Below are 23,785 nucleotides of genomic sequence, written 5' to 3'. Positions count from 1 at the left end.
GATGGTTGCTAGCGTAAAGTTTAGTACGTTTTTGGAAGGTTTAATTTCAGAAAACACCAAAATTAAGAATTTTCAGAAGAGCTAAAAAATTTGTAACAACGAAATTTGACCCACCATAAGCCGTAACATATTTTTTTCTCTTAGTTTGGATTCCGAGGGATGCGCACAAAACATATATTGGTTCGGTTCTGCAGGATTTTTATGTGATAAAAAATTTGAAATAAAAAAAGGGAAAACTTGATTTTTTTTAAATTAAACTCAAATTAGCACGTCGACTAAACATTTTCCAGAGTTGTCGTCATACAAAAGATTTTTTGTTACACCACAAACAATCATTCCCAGTTGAGCTCCCAGACTATCTAACGAAACGTTATTTGGGGACGCCCTAATGCTGTGACTTACTAAACAATTTACGATTTAAGAAAAATATTTTAGAAGAATATTTTTTTACAGTCTGCTGTTTTTCTACAGCATTCTTATGCAAAACATATGTTTATATTCTTACTTTTAGCTATCTCAATTTAAATATACACATATGCTCACACATACATTCACAAATATACGTCCTTAGAGACACACACTTACATATTCAATCGTATATACATACACAAAACGTTCAAAAGCGTGTTACTATGATGATATCTCGCTATGCTGAAGGCAAAAAGTGCAAAACAACAAAATTGTTTTATACCGTCTCCCATAAGCTCGATAATCCTGCTTCTGTTTACGTCGCAGAATTATCTGCAATTCAGTACACCCTAGGGGTTATCGAAAAAATGCCCACGGACCATTATTTCATCTTTACATACAGTCTCAGTTCCATTGAGGCTCTCCGATCGATGAAAGATGTTAAGCACTCTCCGTATTTCCTGGGGAAAATACGGGAACATCTGAGTGCTTTATACGAAAAATCTTCTCAGATTACCTTAATGTGGGTCCCTTCTCACTGCTCGATACCGGGCAATGAGAAAGCGGACTCTTTGGCTAAGGTGGGCGCAACAAACGGTGAAATTTATGAAAGACCAATTGCTTTTAATGAATTTTTTGCATTTGTACGTCAGAATACGATCATCAGTTGGCGAAATTCTTGGACCAGAGAGGAACTGGGAAGGTGGTTACATTCCATTATACCCAAGGTATCGACGAATCCGTGGTTCAAGGGGTTGGATGTAGGTCGAGATTTCATTTGCGTGATGTCTCGGCTTATGTCCAATCACTACAGATTTGATGCGCATCTCCGTCGTATTGGGCTCGGGGCAAGTGGTATCTGTGCCTGTGGTGAAGGTTATCACGACATAGAGCACGTTTTTTGGTCATGCCCTGTCCACCGTGACGCCAGGTCTAAATTAGTAGCTTCCCTTGAGGCCGGAGGTAGACGGCCAGCTGTACCTGTTCGTGATGTCTTGGCGAGCCGTGACATACGCTACATGACCCCTATATACGTTTTCCTATAATCCATCCATGCCCCAGTCTAGTCCCGTTCCCCTCCGTCTACACCCAACAAAACGACAAGAACACGTTCGAACCTTAAGCACAGATTTTGGAATCAGCAACTGCACCCCACTCGAATTCGCCACGACCTGAGAACCCGAGGCCTTCAGTGATATTTTGGCTCAGCGGCACATACCATATGGCCACTTGAACACTAGCGAACAACAACAACGAACCATAACCAGCAACTAGACCCCGCACAATACCTCCAGGACCCGAGAATACAAACCTCTGCCCCAGCTCATGACATCGGCCATTCGAAGAGCATCAGACGACCATTCAACAACAAAACACTGATTGAAAAATTCATGCTAGTTTTAAGTTAGACTAAATTTCAGCTCGTAGTCGGCAGCGAGGATAAAAAATTTGCTTTTAGTTTTTAAGTCACCAGATATAATTGGCGCCGTTAAACATTAAATTGTATTTGTGCCGTGTCAAATAAATGATATATGAGGAAAAAAAAAGTGTTTTACGCTCGTTCTCTAAAGTGTGACGAGTCGGACGAGTAACTCTCCACCATTTTGTAATGCCAACCTGAAGCTTTAAAATGGTGGTGAGTGTAAGACTTGAAACTTTGAGGCACGTGTTCCCGAAGTTCGATTGAGCTGAAATTTGGCATGGAGACTCTATTCGTGGAGGCGAAACTTTTGAGTTCTACCACTAAAGGAAATTTGAAAGTTAATTTTTTATATATATGCCATTGGCCCCAAGCTCAAAAATTTTCTAAGACCCATAAAGTTGATTTTTTAGAATTTTTTTTTTCGATTTAACACCAAATCGCGACGTTTCATGCATTTCTAAGAGATATGGCAGCTTAAAAAATTCGATTTCAACTATTTCATGTATACCTGTGCTTCTTTTTTATCGATATTTTTCATGAAACTTTGACCGCTTTGAGGCACGTGTTCCCGATGTCCGTCTGAACTGAAACTTTGCATGGGGACTTAAACAGAGAAGATGCACCTTTTGATCCCTACCGCTAAACGATATTCGAAAAATCGATTTTGATTGGCACTCTAATGGTCATTACGGTGTTAACACAACGCCAAATAGCGAAAACCAGAATTCAGGTTTTTACATTTCTATATTGACTTAGAAAAACGAGAAAAAAAACCCGGCTCACTCAGGAGTAAAATTGACGCAAACTATCTTTCCAGAGTAAATCGATCCACAGTTAGACGACAAATTGAAAACAACATAAATCAAAATAAATTTGTAAAATATCTCTTATCTATTTTAGGTAGTAAAAGAATGGCTTTTCTTCCTAAAGTCACACAGTAAATGGTCATGTGATGTCATTTTGGACTTAAATAATTTAGGTTCCAATTACGCTAGTGGACGCCTAAAAAGGCCCATAATTCTTGGTAATCAAGGATTGAAATAGAGTCCAGTATTAAAACCTAGAAATATTACATTTTGCACCAAACTGGTGTAGACCTTTGTTGGCTTTGCTATTTCTTTTGCTGCTGAAATATTTGTACGAATATTCTTCAGATTCTATTTTTCCTAAATTAAATTTGTTTATTAGATTTGGTTCATATGTTTTAACCTATAAATTTGCCTAGTTGATAAAATTTATCATGAACTTTCTCATTATAAAACTTTTCCTAAAAGGTAAAATTTGAATTCTTTTTCTAACGACTGGGAAGTACCAGCGGTCTTCTCACCCATTAATTAGTTAATCATACATAAATGTCGTTCGTTTCCTACATCATCGCCCTGTCCCGGATTCGCTTTCGCGAATGTTGGTCAGCGGAGCGGCAAATTATAACAGAACAACCAATTATCGGCAATTTCCTGCCAATAGATGCCGAGCACCGCCTGCGTCCGTAGTCTAGAGAAAACGGGTGCTCTAGTGCAGGAATTTGCTTCTGTTTATTTTCAATTTTTGTTATTTTAAAGTTCCCTGAAAGTTGAACGGGCGATTTTAATCGGTGATTGCCAAATAAACTCATGTTATGTCACAAAGTCTATTTTAAAATTAAACAATTCTGTAGTTGAAACAAGATTTGCGATCGAGCGAATATCAACGATCAAACTATTTTCGCGATCATCAAAAGTATGTTTTCATCGGATCAAGGGTTTCCGTTTTCGGATAGCCGAGATGATTACTAGTTGGTAAATGCATTCCTTTATATTTTCGTAACACTTTCAAGCTACCATCATCATCTCAGTGTGTGCCATCCTACCTGTCGAGGCCCGACTAACGACGCGTAAAACTGATAATTACAACCAATCGTCAAAGTTGTGGCATAGCAATTTGTTCGAAGTGTGCCATTTTGTGCCTTCCCATACTCGCATCAGCCAGGTCGATCGGTTCGTCAAATAATGGCAGCATTCATCGATTTACCCGTACGCAGAAAGTGCATCATCGCGAAAGGGGTTGTTCCCACTGCCAATGTTTTCCCATTTTCAAACTTACTTTCTCATTCCGGGTGTGCCGTACAGGAAACCAGTTTTTCTAGCTGCCTTCGGTTCAGGCTCTCCGAACTAACGAACGCACGGAACGGAACGGAACGGATGGCACTGCATGCGTTTTCCCCCGATGGCGTTGCGTTGATAGCCTGTTGCTCCGTCGCTGAACCAGAATGTGCAATAATATTTTGCCTCACTATGTGGCCCCAAACGGGCGGGTTGCACTTTGTAGGTTACTGTGGCAGCACGATCGTGTTTTTTTAATGCGAGGATCAATTACCTGCGTGGCAGGACACCAACGTGGTGCCAGTGTCGGGAAATATTTAATGAATTTCTTGGTTCCGGTTCATAATAGGCTTTCCAGATCATCGTAAGTAATAACTCACTTAGAGTCGTAAACGAATAGTGTTGGTTCCGGAGCACTATTATCGTTTTATTGCGCTCTTTCAGTGGTGTTCATGACCAATTTGATAAAAGTGTTGATGAAATTGAAATTAAATTAAATGTTACAAACAGTAGTTGTTGAAGTAATTGAAAGAATAACGATATAACCGCTTCGAAAATGTTTGGAAGTAATCTCAATACTCTATGTTATGCATGTGATTTCTTAGACGGCTCACCACTATAAAATTATATGAATGTTAGCATGTTGTTCTCACGATGTAATTATTACTTTCGACAAAAATACAATATTGGTATATACTTCTCTACAATTGTCATCTTCTTTCTTTATGTTCAATCAAGCCAACTATCGTAATTATACTTTTTGATAAACCCATTATTTGGGTTTGATAACTGAATCATTCGTGATACAATTATGATTGGGCAACTCAAATTAAGCTCAGCTTTTCCGCTACCGCTAAACTTGTTCATTCGTTGTCATAACGTTATCTCGATTGAAGCTTTTACATTAGCCCAAACCAGAAAACTGCAGTCACTTCCGATTGATCAATTGCTGTTAGTTAAGTGGACGACTGCGTCCGCTAGAGTGTGCGGTTCTTTCCTCCGCGTGGCGGGAACGTGCCGTCACCCTTAGCGCGGACTAATTTTAATTTAATTTGGCCGCAAAATTATTAATCATTTCCTATGTACGCTCCCATAGGTACGCTCCATAATCGGATCTCGTCAGCCAGCCGAGCCGCAGCGGGACCGCCAAGTAGCAGAGCAAGCGACTTCAGCTAGAAAATTACTTCCATCGGAGCGTGTAAACAGCTTGGTTTGGGCGTAACCTGTAGGCCGAGACGGTAGACGGTATTCCGCAAAGTAACGTATGATGATCGAGCGATAGTGTTTCGCTGAAGAAAGGAGGAAAAGTTGTTACATAGTTCAAGTGAAAAAAAAATTAAGAGAATGCTCTGAACAAAACAAATCGCAAAAAAGTCTCTGCGCAGCCTGGTGAGTTTAATATGAGTTACTAGTTTCACGTGTAGAACCAGCCGGTGCAGAACTTGGTTTAATTTTTAGTTAATTGGATGAGCAAGATGGGAGCGATTATTCGAGAGGTGGTAAATTGCAATTAACGGCCAATAAGAATCAGTGATGAGTTTCGCCAGAATTTATTAAACTTTCTGTGGAATACCTACTACAGTTTGCTGTTATTTTTACTCACTGCCGTGAAGTGTCCGATGGAAGCTGGCTAAAACTTGATATCGCTGTTTATAATCAACTCAAGATGGGTAACGCGATTAGCAGTGCTAATGAGTCGACATTACCTCGCAGACAGCAGCAGCAACAGCAGCAGCAATATAGTGAAAATTGCGGAGGAAAACGGTTCTGGTACGAACAGAGTGGTACCAGTACGACCTCTAGAAATAATCGCCAAAATCAGCAGCAGCAACAACAGCACCAGAACCCAGAAAGCTCGCGAATGTTGTTTCTGCTGTATTTAATCCATCGCACCTGGAACGTTGTGGTGGACACCGTTGATCAAAAAGGAAGAAAGTGAGTATATGTTCCACTTTTTAGACGAGTGTAAAGCTTAAAAAGTTTGATTTTAATCCTCTTGCTTTTTGTATAGTCGCTTTATATAATCAAGAATTGAAGTTTATTTCCTCCAAAGGTAAAGGGCTTAATAATTAGATAAGTATAAGAAACCACTGAACTTGGTCTTGTAGTTTCGCATGTTTCAACATAACTCGCCTTGTTGAAACCGGTGAGGTATAACATAAACGAGAGATGATGCCGCAGGTAAGCATTACCTGTAATGCGGAAGCATATTTTTTTGAAACTGCTTCAAAACAGTCGGTTTGGTTCAATATAGATTATATGTTAAAACCAACGCTAGGAAGTAACCTACTACTGGTATCATTTCGTTACTTTCTAACAGCGCTTGGAACAGGTTCCATTACCTCAATGCGATGCTTCGTGTCTGTAGCATAGTTTTATTTGGATGAAATGCCGGTCCTAACCTGAAAAAACAGTTGGTTTGAAATTCCAATTATCTTTTTTGGCAAACTTTACAGTCGGTTCTATGCTTTTGATATCTGCAACCGTCGGTAGCCCAAATTAAATAAAAAAATTATCCGTAGTTATTTTTTTTTCTCCAGTCACCACATAGCTACCTAATGTTGAGCTTGTTGGTTCGATAATTCCTTTCCACTTAATAAATTGAAACAAGCAGGTTTTCCAATCCCAATGTGAAGATAAGTGTTGGTGGCTGTGATCTCCTCTCAACCCAATTTGTACGTTTTGTGGTTTTTCTTTATTTGGACGAGTCCCAATTTTATTGTTTTGCACACATGATCCTATGTGTTAAAAATAACATTCTGTGCTATTAGCATTTTTTTACATCACGACTAACTTTTGAAAATGGTTTATACTTGAAACAAATTGATGATTACAAATATTTTTAGACCCAGAACAGTTTGTTTGATCGGATCAGAGAAGTGGGGTTTTTGAGATATTACATAATTAATAATATTTTTGTGATTTTCTTTAGTTTTACTGGAAGAACAAAATTACTGTCTACAACTTTCCTGGTATTATAATCGAAAAATCGTTTTTTAAAGTTTTATTTAAAAAAAATTAATTATATTTTATAAATGTTGAGGCAACCTTCATTCCGCCAATTTTGCTTTATTTAAATAATTTTAAATATTCGAAATTGACTCCTCATAAAGCCAAAACTTGACCTTGTGATTTGTTTATAGCCTGTAAATTCATGACGAATCGGATATTGGATACATTAAATATCGAAAGACTAATCGTTAGAAATGATTGGTTTTATCGGAATGATCCTCTCCATATTCAACTGTTTTTTCGGAAACAGGAAGTCGTCATCTATGGTTTCAAAATGGCTTGTGAAGTCAATTTCTGGCCTTTGGCCATTCTTTTTGATATTCGGTCATTTGGCTGTTTTGCAGACACCACAAATTTTCATTTTGTATTTCGTTGATTTCGTAAGTTTCTGTGAAAGATTTTGATCATTTTACGCTGTTTTCCGAAAAAATGGTTTAAATGTCTATTTCATCTGTAGGAGGAGTATCAAACCATCAAACAAACATTTTTCCCCAGAAACCTCGACTTGCCAAATTTGGTTCCATTTGCTTGATTAGTTCTTGAGTTGTGTAGACAGTTGAGATTAGGTTGCGCTGCTCATTCGCTGTACCGATAAAATTTCGTCCTTTATCCGAGTAGATTGTGTCGCATAGTCCTTTTCGTGCAACCAATCTTCTCAAAGCCTGCAGAAGCTTTGCCGTAGTTAAGTCGGTAACCAGCTCTAGATGAACCGCACCACAGTTTTTTTGTAGAAAAGTAGCTTAAAAGTTTAGTTGCCGCAGTTTGCCACGATTGTGACTACATTCAAAATTTAGGTAAAAACATAAGCTTTCAAATGCATACTGTCCGCTGCTGCGCAAAACTGTGCAAATTGTCTCTTTAGTGAAAAAAGCGATAGCAGTTTTTTTAATTTTTTTTTTTGAGGTTGAAATTTCATCCAGGATTAATTTTAATCATAACCATAATACCCCATTAATGGAAATTTATGATATCATAAACTTTTCATCAGAAGAATCTGTCGTACATTGCCTTGGAGAGACCCTGATAATCTGCCACCTTATGAAAGTCTCTGCTCATTGGTTGGAATCTCACCGCTCGAACAGCGCCGCCAAGAAATTATTGCCAAAACGACACACAAAATCTTGACGAATCGGTATGATAGTCCTGCTATTCTAACTTCGCTGCAGCTGTATTGCCCACTTCGCCCACGACGTAGCCAGCATTTACTGCAAACTAATGCGCACCGCACAAACTACGGCTTGAATGAACCTGTTCGCCGAATGACTCTGGTATACAACCGGTACTACGATAATTTTAATTTTTAGGTTCAGTAATTTATTGTGCTCGATGAAATGTTTGTTAATTTATATTATTTTCGTTATTGTATATTAGCCATGTAATACTCGTAAAAGATGCTGGGTTTTTATGCCAGCTTGATAGTTGCCTTCATGGCTTCTCAAGGCGGCTTTTCCCAGCCACATATATATTTTTATTCATTAAGACTTAAGTCGGATGAAATAACCAATAAATAATAATAATAATAATAATAATATCGAGCTCAATACGTAAGAATAAAATAAAAATTTGGGCAAAAATAACAAAATTTATCAAATAAAAGTTATAACATAAGTGTTAAATAAGAAAATAGTAAACAAATCTTCATGAAATTTTAATTATGTCAAACTTTATCACTTTCTGCAAATTTAAAACAATATTAAAAACAATCAGCCCTTTTTAATTTATGATAATGAAATTCGCTAAACTGATTGAAGTGTTAAATACTAGCAGCAAATTCGTACCATCAAACTCCGGCTAACAATAGCCCGTTTAAAGATTGCTTTTGCTTCGCACTCTTTGGCATACAAAAGTAAAGCACACATTTTGCTTTATGAGAAAAAAAAAACAAAGAACAGTCGTCACCCTCCGCATCTTTTCGTATTCATTTAGAACGTTGTGTATTAACGTTGTGTCATTCCAGTGTCTTGGTTTTCAAATTCATAAATTCGTTTAATTGTATTATGGGGCCTTCAACTTCAGCGGCACCACCAAATTCAATGTCTAGTAAGTTGTCAATTCATGGTGTTATACATGTATTTAAATGTCCTCTTTCAACCAAAGAAACCGGATTATAACATATATATGAAACAATGAAACATCAAATATTACTAGAAGAAATGAAAATTGCAGCGAAAGATATTTTTCCTGCTGATAAGTAAAATGAACTTCAAATTTTCCGGAATCAATTCAACACGAGATTTAAGCGATCACAGCGGAAGATGATGATGCTGATGATGATTTTATCAATTTGTAGTTAGTTTGTATTACTTATGTTGTTTTAATTTATTGTAATATATATATATATATATATATATATATATATATATATATATATATATATATATATATATATATATATATATATATATATATATATATATATATATATATATATATATATATGTATATATATATATATATATATATATATATATATATATATATATATATATATATATATATATATATATATATATATATATATATATATATATAGGCAAAATTTGTTTAGTTCGAGGGGTCGTCCATAAATTACGCACTTTTTCAATGGGGAGGACGTCCGGTGGCACTACTAGTGGTCAAAGCTCATAGATTTCTATAAAAAAGGAACAAAGTGCCAAAAAATATTAAAATTGGATTTCGTGCTTTATGGACGGCCCCAAACAAAAAACGGATACCAAATTCGTGTTCAGCGCCCCAAAATTATGTAAATACTAAATTTTGGTCGCATTCATCGACACTTTTCTTGCTTGGCCAGCCAGCATCTTTTCGTATTCATTTAGAACGTTGTGTATTAACGTTGTGTCATTCCAGTGTCTTGGTTTTCAAATTCATAAATTCGTTTAATTGTATTATGGAGCCTTCAACTTCAGCGGCACCACCTAATTCAATGTCTAGTAAGTTGTCAATTCATGGTATTATACATGTATTTAAATGTCCTCTTTCAACCAAAGAAACCGGATTATAACATATATATGAAACAATGAAACATCAAATATTACTAGAAGAAATGAAAATTGCAGCGAAAGATATTTTTCCTGCTGATAAGTAAAATGAACTTCAAATTTTCCGGAATCAATTCAACACGAGATTTAAGCGATCACAGCGGAAGATGATGATGCTGATGATGATTTTATCAATTTGTAGTTAGTTTGTATTACTTATGTTGTTTTAATTTATTGTAATATATATATATATATATATATATATATATATATATATATATATATATATATATATATATATATATATATATATATATATATATATATATATATATATATATATATATATCTATATATATATATATAGGCAAAATTGGTTTAGTTCGAGGGGTCGTCCATAAATTACGCACTTTTTCAATGGGGAGGACGTCCGGTGGCACTACTAGTGGTCAAAGATCATAGATTTCTATAAAAAGGAACAAAGTGCCAAAAAATATTAAAATTGGATTTCGTGCTTTATGGACGGCCCCAAACAAAAAACGGATACCAAATTCGTGTTCAGCGCCCCAAAGCTATGTAAATACTAAATTTTGGTCGCATTTATCGACACTTTTTTCGCTGGGCCGCCTTTGTATGGAGACGCCCCACTGTGCGCACGGTTAACGAAGCAGACGAACACTGCATCAAAAGCTTTTCTGGGACCGGCGCGACGGTAGTTTGGTTGTGGTTTTGGCAGAATAGGGCAGAATAGTGGAGAACAGTCTGCTTGCTGTGACTCGAGGTGACGGTACTTCCGACAGAAATTGCTTTAGCAGTTTGTGACGGGCTTTTACATAGGTAATGCAGTTACGGCCGACGATTTTCGCCAAGTTTCTGCCCTCTTGATCCAGCCAGTGTCGTAGACGGAGGACATTAACCATGAGCTGAGGGGCGACATACAAATGGTTGTGGTGTAGCGAACGAAGCAGAAGAGTGGGTAGCGAGCAGTGTTGCCACATTTTCATCTGTACTGGGAGCTGCAAAAATCTTTTTCGTCTGTTCAATTTCCGGGAAAAATCTGTACCAAAATCTGTGCCACTGGCCCAAAGGTTTATTTTTATACAGCTTCAACGTGAATTGTCTAGAGAAAACTGGGACTGCGTTGACTCAGTCAATCAAACTTTTGCACACTTAAGAATGGGGCTCGGTAATGCATATTACCGAGCCATTGCGGTTTAATTTCCCGGAAATTCAGCCCAAAACAATGAAACCCATAATTCAGCAACACCACCGATATTTTGGATATTTGCCAACATTTTTGTTTGGTTAAATCGAAATTTAACGAAAAAATTTAAGTGGTGTCATTTTCGGCAGCAAATTACCGAGATTTGGCAGTAAATTTTAAATGCGTGGATTGCAAGATCGCATTCATTGTATCGTTGCAGAGTCGGCCAAAAAGTTTGGTTTAATCCATTCTAACCATTTAAAAAATCTGTACTTATCTGTACCTTTTCTCGAAATCTGTAATCTGTCCGGTACAGAATCTGTACCGAAAAAACCGATAAAATCTGCACATTTCCAGATAAATCTGTACAGTTGGCAACAGTGAGAGTGAGTGTTTTCCTGGTGGAACAATTTGATTTAGACGGCCCCCGATCATCAGCTGATCACTGCCAATAGAGGGTTAAAGTCAACGTAGTTTGGATTAAGATACAATTGGTTGTGAGATTTGAAGTGCTTTCCATTCCTCATTGTACGACTGTTGTTTTACGAGACGAATGACGATGGCTTTGGCTTCTTGTATAAATTTTGAGCTAAGGAACGGATGTGATGGTGATGTAGACGGCTCGGTTGTTGGTTTGTGGTTTCGAATGAAATGGCGACAATATGCGATAATGCGTAGTAGTTTACGATAGTTAGAAAACTTGCTCACTTGCGAATCGATAAATGAAAGTTGGGTGGCGGCTGCTGTTGTGTTCACTTGTACCTGGCGTACTTTAAGGAAAGCATCCTCGTTTTGTGTAGATGTCGATTGGTTTGGCCAGAACGATGAGTCGAGGATGTAACTGGTCCGCCTCTATGCACCCCGGTGCTAAGTGGGTGGTTTAATCACCACTCTGATGCGAGAGACCACCCACCACGATTGACGATTGCACGAGGTTTCAACCATTGGGGGAAGGTTCTTTTTTATCTCTATTCTAGGGAGGGAAGGCAAGTTGGCAGACTCAGACGTGACGGTATCTTAAACAGTGATTCTGGATCTCCGCGACGACTAAACAAGGGGGTTTTCTCATCACGGCAAAGTTTCGACTTTTTACTCGACAGCCTACCAATAAATCGGGAGTTGTTTTGCTACAAACAAAGTGCTTCTGTGATAAGGTGCATCGAAAAACTCGTTCGCCGATTTGCGCCAGAGAAAGAACTTTTATTCAGCTGATTTGACACCATGGTTTATTGTGGTCTTTGTCTCTCCTTTCCTTTCCTCACTAGGCCTAATCTCTTTCGTTTCCTTTTTCTATTTCATCTCAACAGGTCGTCGTTCAGAATTTTTTCTGCTTCTGTTCCGCGGGCAGGGTGGCTTTCAGATTTGCGTTGATCCATGTTGAACTTTTTTGTGCTGAATGTTGAAAAATATCGAGGAAATTATTGTTAAGTTTCAGGAAAAATCAGAGAAAATCAGGGAATTTGATTTTGAAAACTTTTACGCGGGAGATGCAATCCGCTGGGTTGACTTGACCAGCAACGTGATTCCAATTGCATGTGCGTTGACTGTTAAATTTTTGATACGCGGTTGGTGACGAACGTGATCCATGTGGTAGATAGTGCTTTCAGCCAGTTGGGAACAAGTGTTGAGTCCACCCAAAAGTAGATTTCGCCAGAATGATTCAGACCTATTGGAACAGCTCCGTTGCTAGGCGGATCTCACACAATTCGAAGCGGGTAATGCTCTGCTGTTAAATAGGGGGCGTTGTTAGTAAATACTTTGATAGTGCCGTGTTGATCGCTGTAAGCTAGTCAGCGCTCCTTGATGGCCGTTGGTAATTCATCGACCCAGCCCCACGTCTCTCCAGCGTCATTTTTTAAGGTCCACAGCTCTTGCATAAACAGTTTTGCAGTCGTTTGCATTTTCGAAAGAACGTTTGTTTTGGCGATAGTAATACTTGCAGGATTAGATATTAGAGAGTTACGGTAGTGACAATGGTCGGTGGCAGGTTCTCAATTTAATCCCAGTGCACAGTGCACAGTGATACGAGAGCTCAAAAACGTGAACTTAATTCATTTGCTCTCCAAATAATGGTTTTATTGACATACTATCTTCCAAAGATATTTAGTATATAAAAAGGCTCAAATCATGACAAAAAGTTTTAGTTCGAAACTCAACCGCTAGTGGCGCTGCAAAATCTAACATTTTAGTCTTACACTTTAAAGAAATGGTGTCTTCAGCAAAGTTATAGATAAAGCTCCTACAAAAAACTTTGTCGAAGGACCTTTTTTCTAACTCTTTTTGTTTTGGATATATAACATTTCTTATTGGACTTGTTTTTAAAATTAGTTTTTTTCGAATATACAAAGAACTGTAACATTTAGAAGGTTACAATGTTCTACATATATTTGTATATCATTAAAACACACAACTTTGTAGAAAACACAAAATAGATAGCTTCCACACAAACTGAGTTATTACCAAAAAATGTTAAAAGAGCATCATTTTTTGTACACACCTAGAGCACAAAATAGCAAAAACTACGAAACCTGCATAGAATGAAATATTATCAAAATCACTCTACGAAATCACTTTAAAAATTTGTTTGTTATACCCCTGCGATTTTGTAGTTAGTAAGTAAATAACGACCCTGCACGTGAAACACCCTCATTTTCTTGTTACACCGTCCAGGATGGTATCTGTTGCTGGTCGATGGTGACTCGAAGCCCTAAGTGAATTCCTCAAAACGTATTGAATCAAATTAAAACTAAGATGAAATTGTAATGTAAGCGAATCAGTTATAATAATAGTTATAATAGTGAGAATTGAAAGACAGTGTACTATAAGGAATGAACTATACCCAATCGCAAGAGATTGATGGTCTGTGAAGAAACCAACGCCTCTTCTGAACGTCTGCTGTTACCCGGTAAGATCGACATCTGGTCTTTCGAACCGAATGGGCTGACGCACTCCGGTCATCTGGAACACCTATCATCCCCGTCAATCTGTCGTCTGTGGATTTGGCCACTACCTGAAGTAGTCTGGCATACGTTCAAGCGGAAAAAGGAAGTGAACAAATGCCAACCTGCTCGATAGTGATTACCGATCTTTCCAAATGGCAATAATCAATTTTGTCAACCAGGTAGCGCTAGTGTATTCGTTTGCGAACACATAGAAAGCCAGGCAATATTATAATCTCTCGATTTAGGGTCAAGAAAGCGTTAAAAATATTTATAATGACGACATAGTTAACGAAACAGAGTAATAGTGGAAAGAATCTCTCATCGTTACTTAGGTCGTTTTGAAAATGACAGCAAGTTAGCCCAAGCTGACGCCAATACCAATACACAGAATGCACGTGGTGCGCACCTACACAACGAACTAATTGAACACACTATAAGATCAAAAGCCTTCAACTGTCTTTGACTCTTTGACAGCAAACAGATTAGATGTTTAATTGGAAAGTTTTCTCCGTCCTATGAGTTATTCAACCCAATTTCTGTGAATGTGAACATAGCCGTAACTTCTGCATCTTGCTGTCAAAAAATGAATCATGTTATATTGATCATATATTTCAATGAATCTATGCTTGTTACTGGAGAACCATGAATAGCCTGCAAAACAGGTATATTTTCATAAAAAGCTCAAATTTTCCAAACTTATTTTTTGGAAAATCTTAAAAACGGATGCAATTTTAAAGTTATTTACCAAGAGTTTTATTATCTTAAATTACTATTAAAATAACATTGCATTATTGGAATTCAATTATTACTGTAAAAGTTGAAATAGAAGCAAAACATCAAAACTTTTCTTTTTAAGTAGAAATCTGTCTCTCATTTCTCCATCCTGAACTTTTTGAACTTAAATTCGAAATAAATTGAAAACGAATGCGTTTTTATTCATCGTTAGAGGCTTTCTTGGAATAAAAAAGAAATTGATTATAAAATAATAAATAAAATTTTGTTTCATTTTTCTATCGTTAACTTTTTACCAATGGTTTTGTTATAACTTCCTTAAACAAAAAATTTTATCTCTTTCCAGCCATCTCTGAGAAAATCGAGTTAGACTGGGAGAGCGTTACACTCACACACACATGCACACACATATACGACACTCGGCCCTTTTGAGCACTTTTATACCTTTAGTTTTTGCAGTGATTGCTATACCTTCCTAGGAGAAAGGCAAAAAGTGGCTTTTAATTTCAACTTCAATACCGAGCAAGGCCGCAAAAATGATGTTGAGGCCACATATTTTGATCGTAGCTGTAGTTTCAAACAGTCGGCGGGTTACGTTTCTTTTTATAACTCTCAAAACACATGTTTAAACATTATGTAAGTCATTGTTTAAGGGTTTAAAAGCCCATTAACTTGAATTCAACTATGTTCATAGCTTCTGAGATATAAGAGCGATTTTCACATTCTGACGCAGCGCCAAAACTAAAAGTTTGATTACAATGAAATGCTATAGCGACCTAAGCGGCAAATAGACCTTTCATTTGACACCAAGACAGAAAGAATCGTCTGACCGTCTCTGAGAGAAGTGAGTGCGAAAAAAAGGTGCACATACACACGTACACACCCACACACAAACATATACACCTATACATGCATATATGCAGAAAATGCTCGATTCGTCGAACTGAGTTGAGAAGCATATGACATTCGGCCATTTCAATCATTTGTCTACCTTTTAATTAGCCAGTGATCGTTAGGAGAAAGTCAATATGTTTACTTTCAGTATGTGATTTCACATTTTTATGACCAACGGACAAAGTTACAATCCGATTACAATGAAATTCAAAAACAACCTATGGGGCAACTAGACCATTCATTTGACACTAATTTTGTGGAAATCGGTTCAGCCATCTCTGAGAAAAATGAGTGAGTTTAAACAACCTCAGGATAACTTTTCTTTACATAACTTTTGAACCATATGTTCAATCATTACGAAATTTAGAAGTTAAGGGTTTTGGAGACAGCTCGATCATTTGCAACCAGTTTTATTCAAATCGGTTGTGTGGTTTCTGAGATATTGATGTTACGTGATTTTTACATTTTGATACATAACCTCTAAATTAAAAATCCGATTACAATGAAATTCAATATTGACCTATGGCGCAACTAGACCTTTCATTTGCAATTAATTTTATGAAAATCGGTCCAGCCATCTCTGAGAAAAGTGAGTGAGAAAAAAAAGTTGCACATACACACACACACATACACACATACAAACATTCATACAGAAAATGCTCAGTTCGTCGAAAGGGGTCGAGTGGTATATGACATTCGGCCATTGGGACCACTTTATACCTTTGGTTTTTGCAGTGATTGCTATACCTTTCTAGGAGAAAGGCAAAAACGGTCGTTTTTCGAGGATAGGTTATGCTAACGAAAAATCTTACTTTAACCCGTAAACACTCGAGCCGGAACTTTTTTTTTCGAAAATGGTTGTCTTAGTTTTTGTCTATCTTAGTTTTGGTAAAGGTGCCGCCCCTCTGGGTCCCTCCCCGTTTTCGTGACACGTGTCTGTGTTTTGCCTTTCTCCTAGAAAGGTATAGCAATCACTGGAAAAACCAAAGGTTTAAAAGTGCTCTAAAGTGTCGAATCTCGTTTATCAGTCGACTTAGTTTGACGAGCTGAGCATTTTCTGTATGTGTGTGTGTGTGTGCGTATGTGTGTGTGTATGTGTGTGTGTAACGCTCTCCCAATCTCACTCGATTTTCTCAGAGATGGCTGGACCGATCTTCATGAAATTAATTGTAAATGAGAGGTCTAGTTGCCCCATAAGACCCTATTGAATTTCATTGCAATCGAATTTTTAGTTTAGAGGTTATGTTCGAAAATGTGAAAATCACGAAACATCATTATTTCAGAAACTACTCAACCGATTTTAACAAAATTGGTTTTATATGAACGAGCTACTTAAAAAACCTTTAACTTTTGAGTTTCATGAAGATTGAACGTGTGGTTCAGAAGTTATTTGAAGAAACGTGTTCTGGAGAGTGTTTAATCTCACTCATGTTTCTCAGAGATGGCTGGACCGATTTTCATAAAATCAGTGTCAAATGGAAGGTCTAGTTGCCCAATAAGACTCTATTGATTTTATTTGCAAACGGATCATTACTTTGCCTGTTATGTTTAAAAATGTGAAATCCAGCTATGAAAAGGAACATATTCCGAAGATTACTCAAACTCACTCACTTTTCTCAGAGATGGCTGAACCGATTTCCACGAAATTAGTGTCAAATGAAAGGTCTAGCCGTTAATTTAGGTTTTTTTTCAAATTTTTCAAACAGATTTCCCAAATCGGCCATGGCAGTGCTAAGAACGACTATTCTCAAAAAGAAAAAAAATACGTCCCGGATCTTTTTTTCCTGTGCCGAGTGTGGGCACTTATGATGAAAACGTTTCCGGAGCCAAAACGGCTGTTGATAATAATTTTGTTCTTTTTAAAAGTATGCACTATGAAAAAAATGAAAATAAATGTTTTCTTTCGAAAATATTAAACATTTAATTTTTCGTTTATCCTAGGTTATAATAGGATTTGATAAAAAAAATCATATCCCCGAGAAGTGCGTTTTTCTTTCTTATTTTTTTTTGTCTAACGGTGATTTATATCAGTCGTGGTTCAAACCGTTCTGGCTTAAATATTTTTTTGTCTCTTTTGGGGAATTTGAACGTTTTTGTTTTTCATTTATCTATTCAATACCATCAATGTTCAGCTTAAGTTTTCTAGTTTTTATATAAAAAAAATATTTTGAAAAAACTGTTCGAATAGAAAAACGAACAAAATTAACAATAAACCATTTGTTGGTAATATTTTTCGTGAAAACAAAATTTTTTACGGGGTATATTTTTTACAGTAAGACAAAATTATTGTCTACAACTTCGTCGAACGTTTCACACCGATCAAGAAACCGTTCTAGCTCTAAAAATATTTGCAAACATCAATACCATGATGACATAAGCCCTGTTTAAAAATTAGTCCTTATAAAAAAAATCGTAATCTGTGCAAAGTTTCAGAAAAATTGAAAATTACAATTGAAAAAAATGTTCGTCATTGTTCACCGTTGGTTGATTTTTCGTTTTGAAGACAATCAATTTTTTTTTTGGTTAAAAATCGACGAATAATCCAACTTCCACGAAACAGCACTCGTATGATTAAAGCAAAAATTTCACAAATTTCAAATTCTGAAAAAAATTAACCTTTTATATAATTTAGTACCTTCTTCATAGTCGAATATTTTTGGGCACTCAATTGTTAACAGCAAGAGTCAACACGCATAATGTTCCCAAAAATAGTACAGCCTGTCTTCAGCAGAATCATGAATGAATGTTTACGATCAATTTTTTTTTCAAGTTCTAAATGACAAGCAAGATGCAATATGCTTGTTGTTTGGAGTATTGCATTCAGAACGCTGTAGAGATCATAAATTCAGCATTGAAGAAATAAAAATGTTTATGTTTTACAGTTACGTGATTTCCAATCTAGAAAAAAATGTATGAAATAAAGCTCGCTCTTCAGTTTGCGGCAAATTACTCCATGCACTATACGGAACGATTAGGTAAGCATGAAATCACGGCACTTGGCTGGTCAGCATAACTGTATATTAAAGTATAACTATTTTCTTCACGGTGCATAAAATCAAACAATCACCGAAGGCGATTGTATCATAGAAACTCAGTCCCTTCAACGACAGCAACTCGGCACTCGGCCAGCATCAATTTAGCTGTCATGTCGTTTTACCTAATAATTAGGTTAGCGGCTGCCTGTATTTGTTGGTATTGCCGGACGAAGTGGGTTCCACTATTGATGATAAATTTCCTTACGAAACAATCTAAGTGCATACCGACGGCGCTGCTAAGAGTGGGAAAAAAGTGAAAAGCCAAACCTGTGTGTGCTACACCGAGTCAAACCAATGTGGGACTTCTGCACGATTTGTCGCAAGGCAAGATCTCAATGGTGGTTTGCAAATAGATATTCAGCTTCCTGTTTGGGAAAATTTCCCCACTCATCTCTTTTCGGTCGGTTTCAACCGGTTAGCAATAGGAAAATAGAAAAAAGTCTTCCCGATGCATTCGACTAGCACTGCAATTGATTTCCAGTTTGGTGGCTTGAAGCGACGTATGCATTGGAAACTGGCGCATGAAACTTATCTTTCACTTTCAACGGCACACTAGTTCTTGTGCCATTATTCACCGGAGAGGAGAGGAGGCGCTAGGAAGAGGGTTTAAATCGTTGCATGATGACCATGACTGAAAGAGGTGAAATGGATTTAGACTCTGCTTTATTTTACTTTTAGATTGATGGATAAGGAAAGTGAAAAGCGCTGCAACCCTGCATGCGGTCGCTGATGGTGTGATGAAATAGGAAATAGACATACGGTTATGACGGCGCTAGTTCATTTACTGTGGCATTTTCATTGAACGTAGAGTGGTCAATTAATCTTGCAAGCTAAGGTTCAGTTTAAGTTTAATCAAATATGTAGCAATGTAAAGCTTGTCATCTAGAAACTAAAAAAGACTCGATATGTACTAAAAATTAATTTTTCATCGAAAACTTTATATGCAAGACCTGAAACCTTTTTCCACTTTGACTGAGAAACGAAATTTATTTTACTGTAACCATTTCCACAAAACCATCACTTAGATTTTATTACCTTTACGCATGGGCAACCATATCAACACTATGCTACCGTTTCACGCCTTAAGGTACTCGCGATAAAAGCATGCTCATATATTTTTAAGATACAAACAGCTTCTCGATGGAAAGTGGCACTCCATTCATCATCAACAGCCGTTGCTCTTCTTAGTCGGTTCACTGATTATACAGTCCTATAAGATATGTTATCTACATAAGTGCGTTGGTTCAATTTATACCATCATTTCATTAAGGAAGGATTTTTATTAGGGTTTTTGGAATAACTTTTCGAAAAAAAATCTTTGCTATGCAGGTCACAATTTTAAACTGGTTTGATTCAAATGAAAATGAATGTGCTATTTCTTATTGAAAAGCAGAAGTTAAAATACTTGCCCCTGGTATAATCTAAACGATGCTAAATATTCGAAAAATCGGATAGCTTTCCAAACGAAGATCGATTCGATCCGAGTATTGAACACATGTTACATAGTTCCGTGCTATAGGCAACTAACTACAAGGTTTCATTGACGTTTGATTCATGCAGCTAGGCATTGATTGCCGGCACGGACCGTGAAGTAATGCAGTGTTCCGAGGTGTACCTCGCCGTGGCCAAGCGACGAATCTATGGTGGAAGATTATAGCATTTTTATGCAAAGTACATACCTACCATCGTACAAGCTTTCTCTGAAACGTCTATCGGATAATTGCTGGTAAAACCCTTCTGCACTATTTCTTGACGCGCTAAATCAATTACTTTTTATTAAACACTTGAAACGAACATGTAATCATCTTATTCATGGACTGTGAGATTTATCCTACTAATTTTATCTCATATTTTTCTCTCCATTCTCGCATTGCGCAGATCACGTGCCGCCACATCGGAAGATTCCGGTGCGCCCAGAAGCAACTACGACGATGCCTTTGACACCGACGCCAACTTCACCGACCTGGACGACGATTCCAGCCTGTATGGTTCGCAGTACTCATACTGCAACTGCAGCTACTGCGAGGAGCAAGCCGAACGCAGCCATTTCGACAACGCCAGAGGAAACCGGTTTTCCTTTTGCGACAGGTAAGTCGACATAAAGCTCACTCAGGGTGCCTCTTACTGGTAAAAGCTCGAAATAAGCTTTGCAAGATCAAGCTCAATTTTGTTGCAGTTAATCGCTGGAAGTTATACTGGTATAAAATGCATTTTTATTCAACGAAGTTGCAGAAAGCTTTGATGAGGTGCGTTGTAGATCGTTAAATTATATGGCAAAGTAAGCTTTTATTATTTTATAGCATTAAAATAATCACACGATCTTTCGATCATGAGCCTAAGCTTTCAATCGATAGAAAATTATTTATTTGAAAGAGACTTTTTATGGCTTTTGTGTTTATTCATATATCTGTCTATTCTCTGATTATTTTATTTTTTAATTCTAGTTTTTTTTATAATCATAATAAATACACTTTTTTGTAAATTTACTTTTTATTTATTTATTGATTTATTCACGTATTTAATAATGTACTAATCACTCATGAAATATTGTCGTAACAAACCATCGAATAAGGGTTTAATAAGAGATCAAATCTCAAAACAAGGAATCTGGAAAAAAATATTTATAGCATTGAATCTATCTCAACAGCGTTTTTATAAAACACAATAGAATGTTTAGTTTTTCTAGCAAGAACTTTTGAGCGCTCATTTAAAAAAAAAATTTATAATTTACTGAAAAGAGAAACGACTGAACGTAAAAAGCAAACATTATAACGCCTATTCAAAGTCAAGACAAAGATCTTTAAACAGTTTTTTACGTAGAATAGGCTAGGTTGAGGTTTTGAGCCTTTTTAAATTTTATTAACAAACTTTATTGCATTCAAATATTCTTCAATCGATTTAAATGGGCCCATACGTTTTGCGCTCGAATTTCTCCAAGATGATATAATTAACAAAAAAAAAAAAAAAAACACAAAAACAATGAAACAGTTAACGGCACCAGTTAAGGTGGCAAATTGAAAAATTTAATCAAATTACCGACATCATTTGTCGTGCCTTACCCGGCACGGCTCTCGTTGCAGCAAAATTTCAAAGTAAACAGTTGCTAAGTGTGTATTTATCAGCTGTCACAAACGCGCCAGCACTGCGAACATTTTAATTCAAGACCAAAACAAGCCTGTAACAACGGCAGCAGCACCATCAGCAGCAGAAGCAGTTTGCTAGCCCGCCAAAATGATACTTTGTCACGATTACTGCGAATCTTTCCGCCTCCTTTTATTACGGCACATGCAACAACAAGCAGCAGACATCGCGGTGCGCGGGGTTATCGTTTGGTATGATCTGGTAGCATAAGGGTGCAAAACCAACTCCGACTATCCACGGAACCACGGTGCATTCGATTCAATGGCAATGTCAGGGTAATCAATTTAGCGGCAGCTGGGAGAGAGCATGCCGACATGCAACGAAAACGGTATACCCAAAGCAGCCGATACGTGCTGGGTTGCAGTTGCATTTTTTTTACCGTACACATGCTCCTGGCGTTCTCCGAAAGAGAGCGAGAAATAGTTAACCTGTCGGCGTGGCCACCGGTTTGTGAGCTCGAATTTTCTTATATTATGACACTTCAGACTCGGTTTTGCTATCCTGAGTGAGAAATTTTAAATACAGCAAAAATTGTTAGCGTTTTAACATAGAATTACTTGTTGTGGCAATATAGGTTGCTAACCATTGTACTATTGAAAAATGTAGAGCTTTGGTGAACCCTATATGGATGTATAAAATCAATAACAAATTAGCATATAACTTTCTTCCCCAATACAACTGACACTCAAGAATACAGTGCCGTTTCGATTTTATCACGGGCAAAAAAAAACACTTTCCGGTGAATCCACTGTCTAGGATTTGAGGAAAAGATGGAGGATAGTATTTTTTGTTGAATATCATTGAAATCTATCAAAAAATACTGATTATTATCATTTCACAAAGTCCACAATTTCGTTGGATTCACAGGAGGATGTTTTTTGATCGTGATAAAGTCGAAGAAGCACTGTTTAAATGATTTGACAGTTGATTTTGTTACTTTGCTCGCTCGAGCGCACACAAAGTTGCAAAAACGTGATCGAAATTATTTTGACCCAAAAAACTTGATTTTAGAGCCACAGTGCCTTCAGTGAAGTTGTTTCATTATTTATTCTTCATGTTATAGAAGTTACAGTTTTGTGATCAATCCACTTAACAGTGAAAAGCGAATTTTACTTTTTTCATTTTTGCATATAAAAATCCATCGTGTTCGGCAAAGTTGTAGCACATTTCATAAGAAAGAACTTTGGCAAAGACATCATACTTCTATCTATCTATTTAAATGGACTTATGTAGAGTTTTCTACAAATTGCCGCTAAAAATCAGTTTTTTCAACATAACTTTTAGTAGTGATTTTCTACAATTTTTCAATGTTCTACAATGTTGCTTGCTATAATAAAACAAATAAATCTGCGAAGAAAGTTTATTTTTATCTAACATATTTCTCTGGTTACTGACGGTTTTTATTAAAATATTGCATTAATTTACTAACAGATATCTTCAAAATCTGGAAATATCTGCAGACTAAACCATTTCTATATTAAAGTATAACTAAAACATCATTCAATCCAGATATAGGCATTTGTCTCTCGCTGTCTCCTGTGTTTATATCTGTAAGTAAATTGGTGCACTATTTTAACAGAAATCTTCAATAACTAAATAACTATAAAAGATAAAAATAAGCTTCCTTTGGTGAACTCGTGTGTTACATTGTACTGAAAAACATTGTAGAACATTGAAAAATTGTAGAAAATCACTATAAAAAGTAATATAAAAACAGGTTTTAGGGGCATTCTAGAGGAAACTTCACAATAGTTAGTTTCAATTGGCAGATAGAAATATGGTGTCTTCGACAAAGTTGTTTTTTTTATAAAATATGCTAAAACTTTACTCAGCAAAGTGGATTTTTATATGTAAAAATGAGTAAAATAAAATTCGTTTCTCTCTTTTGGGTAGATTAATCACACAATTCTAACTTTCATAAAATGAAGATTA

The 23,785-nt window shown here is 36.6% G+C and overlaps 1 protein-coding gene across 2 annotated transcripts in view; it reads left to right on the top strand.

Moving 5' to 3' along the window:
* Positions 1-23,785, top strand: part of LOC129721836 (uncharacterized) — a 185,793-nt gene that overhangs the window by 20,849 nt on the left and 141,159 nt on the right. Inside the window, exons 2-4 of one of the 2 annotated variants that reach the window (XM_055674878.1) lie at positions 5,009-5,301; positions 5,371-5,847; positions 20,591-20,800. In XM_055674878.1, the coding sequence (XP_055530853.1) occupies positions 5,579-5,847; positions 20,591-20,800 (479 nt within the window). In that variant the 5' untranslated portion in view covers positions 5,009-5,301; positions 5,371-5,578. Of the gene's footprint in view, positions 1-5,008; positions 5,848-20,590; positions 20,801-23,785 lie in introns of both variants that reach the window. The other variant, XM_055674879.1, reaches the window with a different exon arrangement.

This window comes from Wyeomyia smithii, chromosome 2, assembly GCF_029784165.1.
Source record: "Wyeomyia smithii strain HCP4-BCI-WySm-NY-G18 chromosome 2, ASM2978416v1, whole genome shotgun sequence".
NCBI classification, from domain to species: domain Eukaryota; kingdom Metazoa; phylum Arthropoda; class Insecta; order Diptera; family Culicidae; genus Wyeomyia; species Wyeomyia smithii.
Note: the sequence above shows the minus strand (reverse complement) of the source record. Positions and strands in the feature narration are given on the sequence as shown.